The following is a 19,306-nucleotide window of genomic DNA, read 5'->3' as shown; positions in this document are numbered from 1 at the left end:
TGCCTAATAATTCTATGACTAGGACACAATAGATTTAGGATTACACATTTGTATTCCTAATCCTACAGTGTTCCTTTAACAAGACAAAAACAGTAATGCTTAAGATTCTATGATTGTACATATTCTGCATGCATTTGTATACAAGTGAATGTTTGAACCTTCTGTGTATTTTCACTGTACCGATGTGCTGTGATAGCGTATGTACAATCAAAATATAAGCAGAATCTCCAGCACTAGGTACATGTTCTATAGTATATCATTAAATAAATTCTTGGATACATTTTGGATTTACATCTGTAGATTGATCTGCGGTGGTATGGAAAGAGCCAATACATCGATTGTTTTATCTTTTAAATACCGTATACTAAAGAAGAGTCAGTGCTACAACTGTTCAAACAAATTAAGACACAACCTTACGGATACCAAATAAGAACACTCTTGCCTGATTACTTATAGAAAATACATGACTAACATGGGATGCAGTCAGCATAATTAGGGCGATAATCAATTTTTATTAACAATGTATATTTTTTCTTTCTTTGATTTATTATTTCATTATTTGGTATCTGTCTATCATTTTAGTTTTGAATATCATACCTTGTGCATAGAAGGGTCAGATAAGTTGTATTGTAGGTCTGGTAGGTCTTATCAGATAACCTCGTTTGTGGATAAACCTGATGACAATAGGTTAAACCAGAATGTGTAGTAAAGCCATTTATTGGTGGAAGAGTTATAGCCAGTATTTGGTGGTAGAGTCAGTATGACATATAAGTACATTTTCCACTTCGATATCAAGTTCTCAGAAGGTAAGACTTAACGATGCAATTTACTATTAACATCAAGGGATATGGAACATAAATTATATATTACTCTTACATCATGGAAAACCTGAAACATAACCACTTGATTTGACAATTGTGGTTTATGGGGTTTCATCTGGGCTACCCTAAGATTGCTAAACCTTAAATGATGAAATGTCATTATTCAAGCAAGGAGACCTGTCAACCAAGCTAAAGTCAACATGTTATACCTTTTATACCCAAGGGAGGTCAAAGAGGAATGGAGACACTTCTCTAAAGCACTCCCTCCTCTGTGCCAATATATTCTAGGTTGTTCTAGATCAGGGGTCAGCAACCTATGGCACGTGTGGCAAGCATGGCACTCGAGGAGCCATTGCATGGCACTCATGGTTGCTAGAGCCAAACAGGCTCTGGCCTATCAGGAGTAACTTCGGTTATCTGCTAGTACAAAAAGGTGGTGAGGGATAATTCTCAATTTACCATTTCAGCACTTGTGAACAGATATCCGTACTGGAGTAGAGCAACCCCCACCACTCTCTTGAAAGTTTTACCCCTTTGGCCCCTTTGTGGCTTACACCCCCCTTTAGTGTGTCTCCTACAACCCCTCTTATGTATTTCTTACTTCCCTGCCAGCCCCTTTCTGTCTCTTTCTTCCCCCCCAGCCCCTATCTATCTCTCTTTTTCTCACACATTGACATAGATACAGGCAAAAAATACATACATGCACAAATACACAAACATACAGACACACAACCATACAAGCACACAGACATAATTCTTCAGGCACACAGTCACAAAGATATACAGACACACAGTCATAAAAGGCACACATTTAAACAAACACAGTCATACAATCTACACATACAGGTACATTGTTGTACAAACACATACATTCACATACATTCATACAGACACAGGCACACTCAGAAATACAGACACAGGCATAAAGAAAAATTATACCGAGTAAATGCTCCGGCCATCCACAGTGGTGGATGCTCCGTGTCAGGCAGACATCGCTGGATCCACCAGTAAAGTCTTCAAAAGGAATAAACGCAGGCAACACTCCAATAGTAAGGATGGTATATTTATTGGTAGGTGAACCACCACATAGAAAGTGTGACGTTTCAGCTCATGCAATAAGGCTCTGCTGAGTCGAAACGTCGCACTTTCTTTGGGTTGGTTCACCTATCAATAAATATACAATCCTTACTATTGGAGTGTTGCCTGCGTTTATTCCTTTTGAATACATACACAGACCGTCATACAGAGATATACAGACTGTATATCTCTGTATGACGGTCTGTGTATGTACACAGGATGGCTAAAAGATAGATCCCCATCTGTCATGCAACTTCAACAATGCTTTGAGGGCTGGGGCTCTACCGATTCCCCATGCTTGCAGGATTGTATTTAGCACGGAGTAGTATTTGTGTGTTTGACTGTAAGCATGTGTTTGTATGGAGTATGTTTTAATGATTGTAGGGGTGTGTTTGTATGTAGTGTTTGTGTTTGAATGCAAGCATGCATTTATGTGTAGTGTTGGTTTTTTAATGCAGGTGTGTGTTTATATATAATTTTGGTGTCTGATACAGAGGTGTGTTTGCATGTAGTGTTGACATTTGAATGCAGGTGTTTATTTGTGTGTAGTGTTGGTGTTTGAATGCTGAGATATATGCACATATAAACATACACTGCCACACATGCACACACTGTGATACACATACTCAAAGATACACACAATGACACACATGCAGATACACATATACACAAACTGATACACAATCAGATAGACACACAGATACACACACACATATACAGATACACACAAACACTGACAGACATACAGATAAACACACACTGACATACAGACACATAGATACACACTGACAGACATACAGATACACACATACACAATGATAGACATACACAAACACACAGACACACTAACAGACATACCTAAACACACGCACACTGACAGACACACTGACAGACAGACACACTGACAGACAGACACACTGACAGACAGACACACTGACAGACAGACACACTGACAGACAGACACACAGACACACACACACAGACAGACATATAGACACACACACACTGACAGACATATACACACACACACTGACAGACATATACACACACACATTGACAGACATATACAAACACACACTGACAGACATATACACACAGACAGACATACACACATACACTGACAGACAGACATACACACATACACTGACAGACAGACATATACACACACACAGACAGACAGACATATACACACACACAGACACAGACATACACACACACTGACACAGACATATACACACACACACCCTGACAGACAGACATATACACACACGCACTGACAGACAGACATATACACACACACCCTGACAGACAGACATATACACACACGCACTGACAGACAGACATATACACACACACACTGACAGACAGACATATATACACACACACACTGACAGACAGACATATATACACACACACTGACAGACATACACACACACTGACAGACAGACATATACACACAGACACACTGACAGACATATACACACACACACACACTGACAGACATACACAGACAGACATATACACACACACACACACACTGACAGACACACACACACACACTGACAGACAGACATACACACACACTGACAGACACAGACACACAGACACACTGACAGACACAAACACACACACACAGACACACTGACAGACATATACACACACACACTGACTGACAGACATATACACACACACAGACAGACATATACACACACAATGACAGACAGACATACACACACACACAGACAGACAGACATATACACACACACACACACACACACACACACACAGACATATACACACACAGACAGACAGACATACACACACACACACACACACACAGACATATACACACACAGACAGACAGACATACACACACACACACACACACACACACACAGACAGACATATACACACACAGGCACACACACACACACACACAGACAGACAGACAGACAGACAGACATATACACATACAGGCACACTGACAGACAGGTTCAGGAGGGTGGCTTACCTGGGATCCAGAGTGCTGCCTGAGGTCATTGGGAGTTGGAGGAGCTGGTCCTGCCCAGCCCCCCTCCTCTCTTTCTTCTCCTGCTCTAGTCTTCTTGAGAGGAAGTCCTCCCATGATGATTAGAAGGGGGCTGTCGGTAGCTCCGCCCCTGCTGGGCGCCAGCCATGCTGTGTGGTACAGAGGGAGCAGGGATATGACGGGTTCTAATCCCCGCCCCTCCACACAGTCCGCGGCACTGCAGGTTTGTGCTCGGCCACGCTACAAGAAGTGACCAGCAGGAGAGGGGAGCTGTGCGCTTCCCTCCTGACGGTCAGCCGGACATTTGCGCCCCCGGACCGGAGCGCTCTAAGGCGGCCGCCTGTGCCGCCTTATGGACGTGCCGGCCCTGGCTACAGACATTGGTCTCTGTGCACTGATTTCTCAACTCCCTGCTGCTCTGTACTGTTGTTGGGATGACCTTATATACTCAATACACGGCACGTGAGGGAGCTGAAAAATTGGTGCAGACTGATCTCAGCAGCTCCACTGGCACCTCGCACTTCAGACACTTTAAACAACTGCAGATCAAGCACCTGCTGCATGGTGCCGTTAGGCATGTGCCTGCTCTGGTGGGAGGGGGGTGCACTGTGCAACCCCTGCCACCTGTCACCCAGGGCAAATTGCCCCATTTCCTATTTTACTGTCGAGTATACTTGACATATGGTGACTTTGACACATTGACATGTAATCATCCAACAAATATACTATTTATTATCAGTATTATTATTTATTATTTTATGTTTATACCACATAGCTGCAGTTCTCATTTTTATTCCTTGTTGCTTTCCATTTTAAATTTCATATAGCAATAGAAATTTCCAAGATCCTTTCAGCTCACAGAGAAACTGTACTAATTAACATATCATAACTTGCCGTACTGCTTGTTTTAGTCACACTAATAGACAATATTTATTTTTTGATAGTTAAAATAAACATTTGTTATAAGTTAATGTCACAATAGTTTAAATGCTTGGTGTGATTTTCATACCTAGACTGTGACTGCAATAAATCTGAATAAAACGATGGTATAAAAATCAATGGGAAAGACTTTGCATAAATAAATCAAACATAATGTATGCTTGTAGTTGCAGCAATTTCAATGAAACTGAACATTATGCAGAACTAAGAAACAACTTCATAATGCATAATAGGGTTGTTTTTTTTTGTTTTTTTAAACATAACCCTGAACCAAATGAGACAGTGAACAATTACTTACATTTTTATTTGGTATATTCATATTTATTAATTTATTTTGTTGTAATCATTTAGTGTATAAAAGAAACCATGTGTCAGGGGTGGTGGTCCGGTGACCGGGACCCAGTATGTCTGATCTTGATATTAGTAGTCCCTGTGTGGAAATGGATTGTTACGACACTCACCGCCAGGGGAATGAAGCTGCCGTTTAGTCGATAATCCCCTTTCTCCAGAAATGCAATTTCAGTCCAACCGATCATAAAACTCCCGAACGGAGCATACGAATGCGGTAACTCCCGAACAGCAATCCATCCGAAATCCTTCCACAGCTAGAAATAAATGAAAACGCTGTCCCAATAGTAAATCCCTCCACAAACGAGACAAAGCTCCGTCTTGAAGGTCAAGCAGTAATGTGTTTAATGGGGGCTACCTGCCCGGTATTTATGCAGGTCTCCACAAGGTAGACACTCCCCTAGGGGACCTTGTGGAAGACTGTAAAATATATTATACAGTAGCCAATCGCAGTGGCTTTAACACAATCCCTTCCCATTTTACCCATAAGTCATTCTTTCCTATCCCGGAGATAATTAGGGAAAAACCTAATTAACTCCGAGGATAGGGACCATCGCCATTTTAAAACATAATACGAAAAACACAATAAAATACATAAAATCAGAAGTACCGAATGTATAGTGTTCGTGCAACGTATCCCCAGATAGCCTGGATCTGAGGGCATATTCCTACCGAATAGCGCTCAGGTCCGATGTACACAGTCCAATCGCCATGGAGTCAAAGTCTCTCATAAGTCCTTCGGTATACGAATGACTCCATGGGACGGCTACCTGGGTAAGTCCATACGAATTAGAGAAACTCCCGAACTGACCGGTGTTCGTACGCCTCAAAGAAATAGAAGGGGGCGGCCGTCTCCAGCGGTGTTCGGTAGATAAAGAGTCCGTTTTTAGATCCATAGGTTTTGCACCGAACACCGCTGATTCGCCTCGTGTCCAAAATGTCCGCCGCCTCGTGGTCGGCATACGAACGACGACCACCTGTACGAATGGAATGGAGAGGTGTTTGCGGTTAACCACAACGTTCTAATTGTGGTCAAGGTGTTAATAAGCCGCACACTCCTCTCCTGGGTGGCCGATGGTTCGGTAGTTTCAATCGGTACTTAGAGAAACATACGAACAAGGGCATACGGAAAGGAAATCCACGAACCCAAGGCAAACAGACGAACCAGCAATATAGGTCTATGCAGAAGGGTTCGTCACATGGATTATCAGTACCTGGTGCAGGGTGGGTAGCCGAACGCCCCCTGGTGTTGAGCACCAGCATTTGTGCAGCCACATACCAGGGCCCTGATGGAGCTTCTGCAGATCCCAGGTGCCAGATGACAATAAGCAGGCATCCCAGGATCTAAATAGGGAGGCTCTGTAGCAGATATGTATCCAGTACAACAAGGCAAGACTAGAATAGACACCAAGCAAGAAAACAAGGCAAGATTAGAAGAACCCAGAACTGGAGCAGGACAGAAATCAGAACCCAGAACATGTACACAAGACATGAGGGAAACATGAACAGGGCAGGACAGGACTGTACATGAACTGGGAATACAAGAAAAAATAAAAACAAGACCAGAGATGCAAGGCAAAACAAGAGGATACATAACTAAGTACTATATATGTAAAACATTGGAGATTTAGACATACATAAAGGGCCAAGATGTATGCAGCCCACCACTGCATCAAAGTCATCCAATTACGGTGGGTCCTATCTACCTAGATATGCATGACTAAATAAAGAATAATAAAACACACACAACACTTGCCTGCAAGAAAGGGCAGAGGACTTGAAACAACTGCCTGCAGGAACCAACTGAAACAAAAGGATTAATGGAAAAGGAAAGGGTGTGGCAACATAAAACAAACATATAAAGGAATCCGGGAGACTGGGAATTCCAGGAACAGAATAAAGGAATGAACCCAGAAAACCCAGCATAAAGAAAACCAGACATGGAATAGAAAACCAGAAAAACTAAACAAGAATTGTAAAACGAGTACTGGATATCAGGAGGCAAGGCCAGACATCTCTGCAGAACAGAGCAGGATGTAACACCATGAAAAAGAAAGCTTCTACTATCATTGACGTTACTTACCAATTGTTCATGTTTTTGTCATATTTAGTGCTGTTTAGATAGAAAGGTTGCAGACCTATAACATGTTGGATAAATGTTCACCTGTGCTGTTGAGTTTTAATATATTCCAAATTCTTTTACTATTAAGTAGCTGGTGTCATTGCACAGTCCAGAAAAACATTGGCGTTTCAGTGAGACGGAGACGCAATATATTTCATAATTTGAGGTTTCATGTGTTTAATTCCACTTAGAATATTAATCTTTCATGTAGTAAATAACATTCAAAATAAAAAAAAATGGGTGATATAACCTTGTGCTAATCATATTCTAATCATATTATGCAATATCAAATGGTTTTACAATTTATATTGTTATCTAAGGAAAATTTGAGCTTTCGATGCAACACTTTACTAATTGGCATGGAAACAGAGTTATGCCAGTTAATATTGTTTTTTTTTTTTGTAACTTTACTGCAGCGTTAAAGCTCTAGGAGTGTGTCATGATATAAAAGAAAATGCATAGTCCTCTGCATCAACAGGAGTTCATAAGGAATGTTATTCAAACACTTAATATCTACTAAAATATTTACAAAGAATTTATGTGACTTTCTGAACTATTGTATGGTTCACTTTTTGCATTTTACCCTTGACAATTTCGACAAATTTAAGTTGTACAAGAGTGCAGCTTGTTTTTCAATTCTTTTATTTAATGAAAGACAAGAAAAATAATTATCTTCAACAAGTCTCTGGGGACTTTTGAAAGTTTCAAACTATACTTTGTTAAAAATGTTTGCAGACATTTTATGACTCTTTGAATATAGCTGGTACATATCTTATGATAAGTATATTATTTAGCTGCTTTCTTTTGGGTCTTCTCTAAGTTCAATACAGCTGCAATGTCTATTGTCCTTAAACCAGTAGAATACAAAGTGTGGTCTGGTCATGTCTCAATCAGGGGTAAGTGATGTGATATTTTAAGCTCCTCTTCGTATTGTAGTAATACAAAATAGGACTGTGTCACATAAAAATAGGCAAAAATAGCTGAGCTAAATTTAATGTAATAATGTGAAATATATATCATCTCATGTCTACATTAAGTTGAAATTGAGACATTTCATTGTCTACAAAATTTTTTTTTCCCTTTTTTTCTTTTTTTGCTTAATTCGCTTATTTTTCAACAACACTGTGAATTAGCATTTGTTCCCAAGAATCACTTACAGGACTGGAAATAAAATCAGCCAGAGTACATTTTTCACTTGCCTGGTCAACTCTCAAAATGTATTTACATCTTACCAAAATCATTCTCAGTGTATGATGATTCTACCACTTCTCATCATGGGGGTGGTGTTGAGTAGGGGAAGTTGTAGGCTTTGCTCAACAAATGGTGCTTTGTCCTTGTTTGGTTTCAGACCAAAGTCTAACTTGTGGCAATATCTAAACAAAATATTGGTTTGTTTTCTGTAATATTTTTTTTTTTTTATTAATTACCAAATAATTCTAAACTTGTGAATAATCCAGAAAATAGTTATCCTGTTGACCACTGACTCCACCTCTGTTTCTACTAGAAAAAGTGCAGAGGCGGGCTACAAAATTAATAAAAGGAATGGAACATATCAGCTATGAAGAAAGGTTAACAAATTTAAACCTATTTAGTTTAGAAAAACGTCGCCTGAGAGGGGATATGATAACATTATACAAATATATTCGGGGCCAATACAAACCATTGTGTGGAAATCTATTCACAAACCGGACTTTACATAGGACACGAGGCCATGCGTTTAGACTGGAAGAAAGAAGATTTCGTCTAAGGCAAAGGAAAGGTTTTTTTACTGTAAGAACAATCAGGATGTGGAATTCTCTGCCTGAAGAAGTGGTTTTATCAGAGTCCATACAGATGTTCAAACAGCTACTAGATGCATGCTTGCAAAGACAGAATATTCAAGGATATAATCTTTCAATGTAGGGTAATAACTGCTTGATTCAAGGATAAATCTGACTGCCATTCTGGGGTCAAGAAGGAATTTTTTGTCCTAGCTTGTTGCAAAATTGTGCTTCAAACTGGGTTTTTTTTTGTTTTTTGTTTTTTGTTTTTGGATCAACAGCAAAAAACAGGTGTGAGGAAGGCTGAACTTGATGGACGCAAGTCTCTTTTCAGCTATCTAACTATGTAACTATGTAACTAATGCCCTCAGTTAGATAATAAATGGTAATGCCGACAGCCATCTCTAGACTAATTTAATCTATTCATTTTTTTAAAATGGATTTAAATACATTTATGGGGATGTTTAAAAAAAGAAAATCAACAACAACAACAAAAATAAAGTTTAAAAAAAACTATTAAAACTGATCTAAAACCTATTTCATATTATTTTCCTTAGTCATATTATTATTAGTAGTAGTAGTATTAGGAGGAGGACTTCAGATATTCCATTCTGATTGAAAGCCTTGTGCAATCGTGCAGGAACATAATTCAGAACTACAAGGTGTAACATTGTGAGCTAGAATTGTACTATTATAAGTCCATGCAGGTACCAGCCTACATAGTGGCTATCAAACAGCACTAATGCGGAGAGAATGAAGTTGTGATTAATAAGTAAATATAATTTTAAAAAAAAAATCTTCAGCCATCCCTGTGCCTGCTCATTCCCGATTCCAGTGAATTCCAGGGACCTCTTCTAGCTATTTTGACCTCTTAACATTCACACATTAGGTGAACCAACAGAAGCGAATCCAATACTTTAGATTTATTCTGGCGTTTATAGCATCATGCATTCAGTAAATATTCCTCACTTACAACAAAATACTTGTCCACCACACATTGGGTTGGGCAAGGTTTGTGTGTAATAATTAAGAGGACTCATCACATTGTTACCTGTTTCTTCCTACAAATCGGGTGAGGACAGTAGAAGAAGCCCATCTTGCCTCATTCTTCGCTACTAGAAAACTACTGCAAATAAATTATTGATACAGATTATTTTTCTTAATCAATAACATGGTCCATGCATTTATTTAATTAGTTGGAAGCTCAGTAAGATGCATAAAATGTTACATGCATCTTAAACACCTCAACCCTTCAGATGATGTACTTGTTTTATCTATATTAGAATGTCTCTTTTGAAACGTAACCTATTTCTTAGCAGATACTAGCATTTCCCAGCATCCAAATGTGCATCACGGGGCGGAGCCTGGCTTCCAGGCTGCAAGGACATGCTGAATTAGAGCTCCTGGGCACTATGGCACGATTTGGGGCAAAAACCCCAATAAAACAGCTCGTTCAACGCTTGGAAGGTGACAGCACAACCGGGGACACCCGGGCAAATCGAATGATCCCAGCCGTTCAACAATTGCATGCCGAGAACCGGCACCAGCACCAAGAGGCCTACTCGAGGCCCCGTCAGGGAGAGACGGCTGCTCTCCTCGCGGGCGAATCGAAAGGGAGATCCTACACACGACTCACCTCCTATCCCCCCCCCCTCTGGACCGGTGGGGGTCATCCCGGTCCGCACAGTGGGTTCGGAGCCGCCAGCCACACCGAGAAGCGAGGTGGAGAAAGACCACTGCCGGCGCCCACGAGGCACCCCTAAGATGGCGGATAGTGACACGCCGCCCGCGCCAAATCAACCCCAGCTCACGCTGATCTACCAAGACACCGCACAGCACCTGGAAGTAATATTCAGCTGCTTTTGGGCAAATCTTAGAGACCGCATGAGAGCAGCACACACCGTTCAAAGTTCAGCACGGTTGACGGGCGGGGGAGGCAGACAGCGGCGGGGAGAGGAGAGCATACCCTTGGGCAAAGCAACAGGCGCTCCACACACTCCCACACCACAGTGCCCACCCGGGTTGGAGGCCAAATGGGCGAAGTCCCGGACTCATCGTCCACACGCAAGGAGGCTCCACTGCCGAATGAGGCCAAAAACCACCAGGCCCTCCATTGCCCCCGTCAGGGGAAAAAACTCAGGCTCCAGTAGCTGCAGAGTTAGTGGCACCGTGATGCAGGCCTACACAACAGCCTGGGGCTGGAAGGATGTCCCCACACTGCCTACCGCTGCAGCAGCCTCCGACACTACCTCATCCACTGTCCACTGCTTCACAAGAGAAGGCATCGGATGATAGAGACTATTGTACCGTGTGACCAGGATTGACAGCCAGGGAGAAAAGGAGGCATCACAACACACAGCTCCGAACCTCAGTATCCCATGAGCGAACAGTCATACTAATTGTTAAGCCAAGTTATCGTTTTTTTTTTCCTCTACTGTTATGACTTTCTACCATGTAAGCTATATAATGCATAATTAAGCGTAACTATAACCAACGTTGATATAAGCATCATGAATATCTAGCTAGCATGTTTACCACAAGCTACTGAAAACCTATAACCTATCTTACCATGTTATTGTTGCATGCAATCGTACCCTATACCCCAAAAAATTGTGCAAGATATATCAGATACCCCGCTGTTGTTATTGTTTATTTGCATAAGCACGTGAAATGCCGTCGGGACATCACATGCCTGTATGTTAATCCTTTCTGCACTGCAAAAATAAAAAAAATTCAAATGTGCATCACATGTGCTTTTTATACATTTTACTATTGTGCTCTGATGCTGCAATTTGAATACAATTTTATAACTTTGTAGCTGACCCCCAATTCATTTCCATTTAGCTTATAAATGTTACTCTCTCATTCAGGTTGATTAAAAGCCTGCCACGTATTTTAAGATAAATTTGAAAACCTGTTATTTGTCCCCATTAGCATTTAAGTATTCACATTAGTCTTATTCATTCTAACAAAAATATAATTTAGATTTGCAGACCGTAAGCTTTCTATTTTTTCTTTTCAGACAATTTTTCATAGATATAAGGGTGCTTATCCTTTAATCAGTTAGTTATTTTTACAAATTAATTGCAAAATGCTGGCCAATCTTAAGCTGCTAAAACAAAATACCAGACTTGGAAAATTTCTCAAAGTATTTTGGTATATGCCTTGCAATTCCTTCACAATTAATTGTCAATTCTTTATGAATTATTATTTAGCAAAACTACAATCCCAATACTCCATTCTGTATTGAATGTAGAAATTAGATAGAATTACTCTTCATAATTACATATTAAAAGAAAATTACATTATAAAAAATTGGTAAGAGGTTAACTAGGATGGTCACATAGAAAGCCCACTCTAGCCAACAAAGCAGAACCTTGGAAAAGCTAGTAATACCCAAGCATGCATCTTACTAAAAGACTGTCATACTAACACCCCTAGTGTACTATTGCATACCTATTTTGAGATCACTATGCTTAGCCCAGCAGAGCATTCACATTGGGATAAGCTTAACCTATGTGATGCTAACTTTGGAATGTGCTATTGAGTGACTGACAGAAAGTAATGTGTAGTACCCGGGTACAAGACAAAGAAGTGGGTATTTTTACCTTAAATTTTATTTTTCACATCTCTTGCATGCATTTTAGTTAAATATGGGCACTATGTAAACATAATTTAGACATCCTGGAAAGCGAAGTTAATTTTTAAGGGGTTAGTAAGTTTTATTTTGTTTTTTTAGAAAGTTTTATAAAGTTTAAGTATAGTTTTGTTAAGCAACTTAATAACAGTATTAAATGGACAGAAAGAATCAAATGCATACTTGACATATTCTCTATAATATACACTTTAATGATCACTTTAATCTTAATTAGTTATTTATAGTGTATATATAACATTTAACACTGACTGTAGTAATTGTGATATTGATAATAAGGACCATGTTAATTTTTTAATATTGTTCTGTATAGTTAGTAACTAAAACTTTTGTTTTCTGTATAGTTCTATTCTGTGCGGGGCAGATATGAAAGTGTTCTGTTCTAAAAAAAAAAACAATTACTAGAAATGGAGCAGTCAGCATGGAAACCATTGGAACCAGCAGGCACATTCTATTGTGGCTCAACACTTTTTTTTTTTATTATTATTCTTTATTTTTACAGGTGATGCTTTACTACACTTTTTGAAAAATACATAAATATCAACTTGATTCATGAACACAGCAGTAATAATATAGTCGCGCTAGTTTCACTAATATTTAAATTATCCCAGACTAAGACATAAACAAGTTGAACAGTGCCTCACATATCAGTCATAGTAAAGTGACATACAGTCAAGTGAAAAATGTCTCATTAGGATGTTGATTTAAGAATAAAGAAAAACATATATCAAATTAAATGAAAGGTGGTTTGCTAAAACCAAGACGCTTGGATAAATCCTGAGGTGTGTAGGCCAGACAAAGCGCATAACCAATGGTGGTGGCAGGGGGGGAGTGAACATGGCTAGCCATCAATTAATTCTTAGAGAGCCATCATATGTATTTGTCAAAACATTAGCACAGATACCCTCTGGAAGCTAGAGTAGGTAAGGAGTACAAGTTATGTAGAGTGAAAGTTTAGGAGAGAAGAGAATGAGAAGGAATAGGAAACAGGAATAACCATGGCTTGGCCCTCTGTCACTGAGTCCTGTCCCCTTCTTGTGGTGAAGTAGGTTATGTTCGCCACATCCCATGTACTTGTGGTGGCTTGTTTCCTGCTTTCCTGTGGAACTTCCCCCAGCCTGATCGCAGACAGAAAGGTGGTGGCTTCTGCTGATTTGGTCAGCTTGCCATCCCTTGTGACCGTGATGGAGAAGTAGACAATTTGTACGGAACTTCTGCCTCCTGATGCCGTTGTGTGATGAGTCTCATTGACTTCCTCCATAACAAAGTGGAGCAGTGTATGTCTTGAAAAGGTGATATGTTGTGAGACTCAAAGTTCATTTGGACTTTTTCTGCATAGCCAACCTCGGAGCCTGTTTGTCTTGCAGTGTCCCGCAGTTTAGTATTTAGTACTGGAGGCAGTAGGAGGTGCTTTAGGCAACTTGGTGATATGGTTGATCCTGTCATTGGTAAAATTACTTATTTTGCTGGAAGAAAGGTGTTTACCAAGTGCCAAATAAAGTGAGGTGGTTCTTCCAGTGCCACCAAATCAGAGACCCCTCTAATATTTACGTTTTTCTGGCAGAGTTTTTTCAACCAGGGTATCCACACACAGTGCAAGGGAAGAATGGTGTGCCTGTAGTTGCCTGACAGAGCCCCCAACTGCTCTTAGGTTGTGCTGCAAATCGGCGATGTCTTTTTCTGAGGCTTGAATGCAGCACTATGTGACTGGGCTCACTGGTGTGGGAAGCTGTGGCCCTGGGGCATCCATATCCAAACTTTCCACAGTTGAAGGATTGTAGGCCTCAGGTTCAGCTTGCTCTAGGCCCCCTATTCCTTGGATGTGCAATGGAACAGCATGCCGATATCACGAGAATCCTTTGGTGCTTGCACCTGGGATTTTTGGGTCTTCCAACTCATCACATTCCCCCTATTGTGTCTGCCTTTGCCGAGGATCAGGTATAGACCAGTCCAGGTCCCTCCAGGCTTTAGCTGTGCCTCTCAGGCTTCTAATGGCTTCTCACACCTTCATAGGCCGACATTTGTGTTTAGCGCTGGGTGACAGAAAAAACAGCATCCGTGTGGACCTCTCTGCCTCCTACAGCCAATTTCAGCCTTTCTGTAAGTGGATGCACAGTAGGAATTTAGATTTTATGTGGATTAATGTGGCAAACTCGCAGAGTTCCAGAAATCGTGTCTATTGTGGATTGTTGCTAAGCCCCGCCCTGACTCTACACCTTTTAATTCTTGCAACAATTTGATAAATCCCCCCTAAATATCTATCCTGGTCTGTACATTGCATTGTGTGGCATGCATATCTTTAATGTAGTAATATTTTTTTCTTCTTTAAATTAGCATTTCACTATCCTCGTGTTTGACTCTAATGTCTTTGCCGTTTTCACAAACCCCATCAATGTCTTGACACAATGTATTATATTTACAGTATTTCATTTAACTCTATCTGTGTATAGCAATAGATTGCTACAGCATAGAAAAGTTATTAAACTGGGTATATTATGTGAAGGAAGGCCATTAAGGCTACATATCATAAAATGGCGTTGATAGCACATGTCCCCAATGCCTTTATTTGTCAGATGGATAAGCTACACAATGCAGGACAATATGTTGAGATTCTTGCTGGTAATCAGAGGGTTAAAATGGAAGAGGGAACAAGCCTACATTCATGATAAATGGAGTAAGTGATGTAACAGAAATGTCATCTTAGCCACAGCCTCTGCTTCTATATATTTAGACTCAATCACTGTGCTGAAAACTATGTTTTGTGAAATCATCAAAATTAGATCTGAAATAGCAGAATGGAACATTGGACATCGTACATTAAGGTTTGCTGTTTGTATCTTTAAGAAAAGACAACTGATGTTGGTAATATGATGGTATTACATATGTATAACGATTTTATTTAATATCTTATTTTGTGTCCATTTACATACTTATTTTCAGTAGATTGGAACTATCACTTGTATTTCATACTATAAATTATTTTTTTATGTTATATTGGGCTTCTGCTAAGAATTCATTGCTGTTGTCATGAGTGGGGGAAATGTAATCAAAAGTTATATTTGTGCTTTAGTAGATAATGTGTTGAAGGGGGACCTTTGGCTTGTATATTAATGTCCATAGATGTCAGAAGAAAGTCAGCAAAAGCTCCCAGGCAGTTGGTTCCCATTGTCTCACAGCAACAGGGCAGGTGTGGGAAATCTGCGGCCCTCCAGATGTATTGGACTACATCTCCCTTGATGCTTTGCTTGCATTATGGCCATAAGAGCATTGTGGGAGATGTAGTCCAAAACATCTGGGGGCCCGCAGATTGCCCACCCCTGCAGTAGGGTATACTAAACAAGGAGCATGTTTCTTATCTTAGCTGCCTCCACTGCTATAAACATCAGAACATTAGCTCTATGGAGCCCTGCTTCTGAGGCCTGGTTCTAAGTGGCCCTAGTTACAAGTGGCTTTCAAGAGTTAACAAATGGAGTTAGAAATTGTCCCCACCTCCTTCTCTTTCTTACCCCTCCTATCCAACAAGACTGTATGTTCCATCTACCCCTGAATTTGTTTATCAAATTTTGTATTATCTCAGCTTATTTCAATGCTTTAATGTAGGAAGCTATGACATGCCATTGAGGTTAAACTTATATGACCATTTGTTGTGGCCATATATTAAATATGAATATTAATCTAATTAATAATATACAGTAATCAAGAAACTAAGTTACAGCATATTTTTCATATATTCCTTGGTATTATGTGGAAAGAAAATACACACAACTAAGTAATAATATATGTCAATTTACTACAAATAATTGTTAGTAATTGACCAGAACAAATTATACCATGTTACAACAAATTACAGAAACTATAAAGAGAAATTAACAAACTAAAACAAATGTAATTTACAGGAAGACCACCAACTCAAGGTTGGGAGGCTAAAGAGAGATTTGATGTTCTTTGCTACATCATGGGTAAAGGCCCCGCGTTTGCCTCTTAACTCTCCCTTTTTTCCAGGGGGATGCTACATGAGAGGTAACTTCCCTAGAGTAGGACAGACTAGGATGTCACTGCAAGAAGCACATGGCATAATAAACAAATACTTATACTGGGAACCAATCCTACATACTGCCCCTAGTAGTCCTTCTAAAATATTAACATTTTAATGTTTTATTTATGAATAAATTATTAATGGAAATCACTACACCTTTTATCCTAGAACAATAAATAATATGTAATAATTATCGTGATTATTTTATTATTTCCAGATTTTCAAAGCTATGAATATACCCCAGATAAGAAGTCCAATGCTGTCTCCGGTTGATGAGATGCCAGAAACTTATAAGACTAAAATTGCTCTTCTTGGGGCTGGCCCTTCAAGTATAAGCTGTGCGTCTTTCTTGGCTCGAATTGGATATTCCGACATTACCATTTTTGAGAAACAAAAATATTCTGGAGGGTTAAGGTAAAATAAATATCAAATAACTTACGTTGGTTACGCTGGAAGAGCATCAGGCACTCCTCACACCATAACAACTACAATAAACTGCTATGGTTATGATGCATAAGTGCCCCTTTAATAGCAAAGGAGAATATTTTGAATGCTGTAAATATTTCATACTATTCTAGAGAAAAGAGGACCTATACACTGTACAAAGAGGGCCAAAGTGTACCACTGATTATATACTTTTTATGCAAAATAACACATTAACAAATTTACTACCTATTACACCATAAGGCTTTTTGTAAAGTAAAATGTATAATTTCCGTTATTACAAATGTTTGACGGAATTTCTATGTATAAATCAGTTCATGATATTAAACAGATTTTTCTCTACATTTTTAAAGGTATTTTTGTTACATGTAAAACCAAAAATAATGTGTAACTTAATTCTCTATGTTAACAGTGCATCAGAAATCCCTCAGTTCCGATTGCCATATGATGTTGTCAATTTCGAAATTGAGCTGATGAAGGACCTCGGAGTTAAGGTAACGATAATGATACAATAAACTGATCTGCTAAATATCATATCCATTAGTAACAAACAATTAAAAGCTACAGTAGGCAGAAGCAGAAAGATGCTTCCTCTTGCTCGGGGCATTTGTCTGTCTGCTGTCTGAATGCCAGTAGTTTGGAAAAGGGCAATCGATAGTTCTCATTTGGCATGCCTACATGTGATTAATTGTCCGTAAAAAAAAAATCAACAAAGTTGTGTTGCCTTAGGGGTTCTAGTTGGTTAGTGAAACTATCACTTTTGCCATCTTTTGCAAATTATCAATGTATATCAGAAAAGCAATAACGTTAAGAAATGTTTTTTTTGTTAACAGCTGCTATAAAAAATAGTTGAACACTGCCATTTTTGTTATGTTTTTTTTTTTTATAAAAAAATAAATATATATATATATATATATATATATATATTTATATATATTTTTTATTATTTTTTTTTTTTGGTGCTTTTCAAAGTAACCCTTGTTAGCCCTAAGTGATTACTTAGGAATATGTTAGCACTCACAAAACCCCCTAATTTTTAAAAGAAAACTGTTTCTTTCCACAATTTTAATAGTATGTTTACTTATCGCCTACATTTAACAAATATGTGCCTGTGAAAAGCAAAATTAAATATAGAAATTCACATCTCTTTATCCTGCAATTAGGCTTCTATATCATAGCTCCCCGTCAATCATTGTTGTAAACTCTGCTCATGGCCGTCTGCATACAGAAAGCATACAGAAAAGTTGAAAAAATCAACAATGGGCTGGATTCTCTTAGCAAACTAAGAGTACTCTGCTTAACCCCGTAAGGACACATGACATGTGTGACATGTCATGATTCCCTTTTATTCCAGAAGTTTGGTCCTTAACAGGTTAATGATGAGACATTTTCCATTAGACTTCAATGGAACAATTGCTAATCAGTAATCAGAACAAACCCTTACTTAGTTAAGAAGATCTAGTCCTATGTTTCCTTATCTCCTAATTTGCATTGTGTGCAGTGCCTGGATCGAACTGGATTGTCATGTAATTTGCTATATCTTTAAAATGATATTATAGTCACAAAACAACTTTAGCTTAATGAAGCAGTTTTTGTGTATAGATCATGCCTCTGAAGTTTCACTGCTGAATTCTCGGCCATTTAGGAGTTAAATCACTTTTGTTTCTGTTATGCATCTCTAGCCACACCTTCTCTGGCTGCGACTGACACAGCCTGCATGAAAAAATGAGTTTCATTTTCAATCACGTTAACTTACATTAAAAGTTTGTATCTCCTGCTCTGTGAATTAAACTTTAATCACACACAAGAGGCTCATGTATGGTCTAGCAAGCTATTAAGTGAGCAGGATATAAGAAATTCTGAATTAAACAGAATTTGTAATAAAGGAAGTATAAACATTAGATGACTCTTCACAGGAAATGGTTAGGAAGGCTGTGTAGGTCACATGCAGGTAGGTGTGTCTAGGGCTGCATGAACAAAGTGATTTTTACTCCTAAATAGTATAGAATTGAGCAGTGAGACTGCAGGGCATTATCTATACACCAAAACGGATTCATTAAGCTAAAGTTGTTTTG

The 19,306-nt window shown here is 39.1% G+C and overlaps 1 protein-coding gene across 2 annotated transcripts in view; it reads left to right on the top strand.

Annotated features, from left to right (window-relative positions):
• Window positions 1–19,306, top strand: part of DPYD (dihydropyrimidine dehydrogenase) — a 968,764-nt gene that overhangs the window by 331,177 nt on the left and 618,281 nt on the right. For both annotated transcript variants that reach the window (XM_063428340.1, XM_063428339.1), the window contains 2 exons: window positions 17,005–17,201; window positions 17,644–17,725. In XM_063428340.1, the coding sequence (XP_063284410.1) occupies window positions 17,005–17,201; window positions 17,644–17,725 (279 nt within the window). The remainder of the gene's footprint in view (window positions 1–17,004; window positions 17,202–17,643; window positions 17,726–19,306) is intronic.

This window comes from Pelobates fuscus, chromosome 7, assembly GCF_036172605.1.
Source record: "Pelobates fuscus isolate aPelFus1 chromosome 7, aPelFus1.pri, whole genome shotgun sequence".
NCBI lineage: Eukaryota > Metazoa > Chordata > Amphibia > Anura > Pelobatidae > Pelobates > Pelobates fuscus.
The sequence above is the reverse complement of the archived record's forward strand: the minus strand, read 5'-3'. Positions and strand labels throughout refer to the sequence as shown.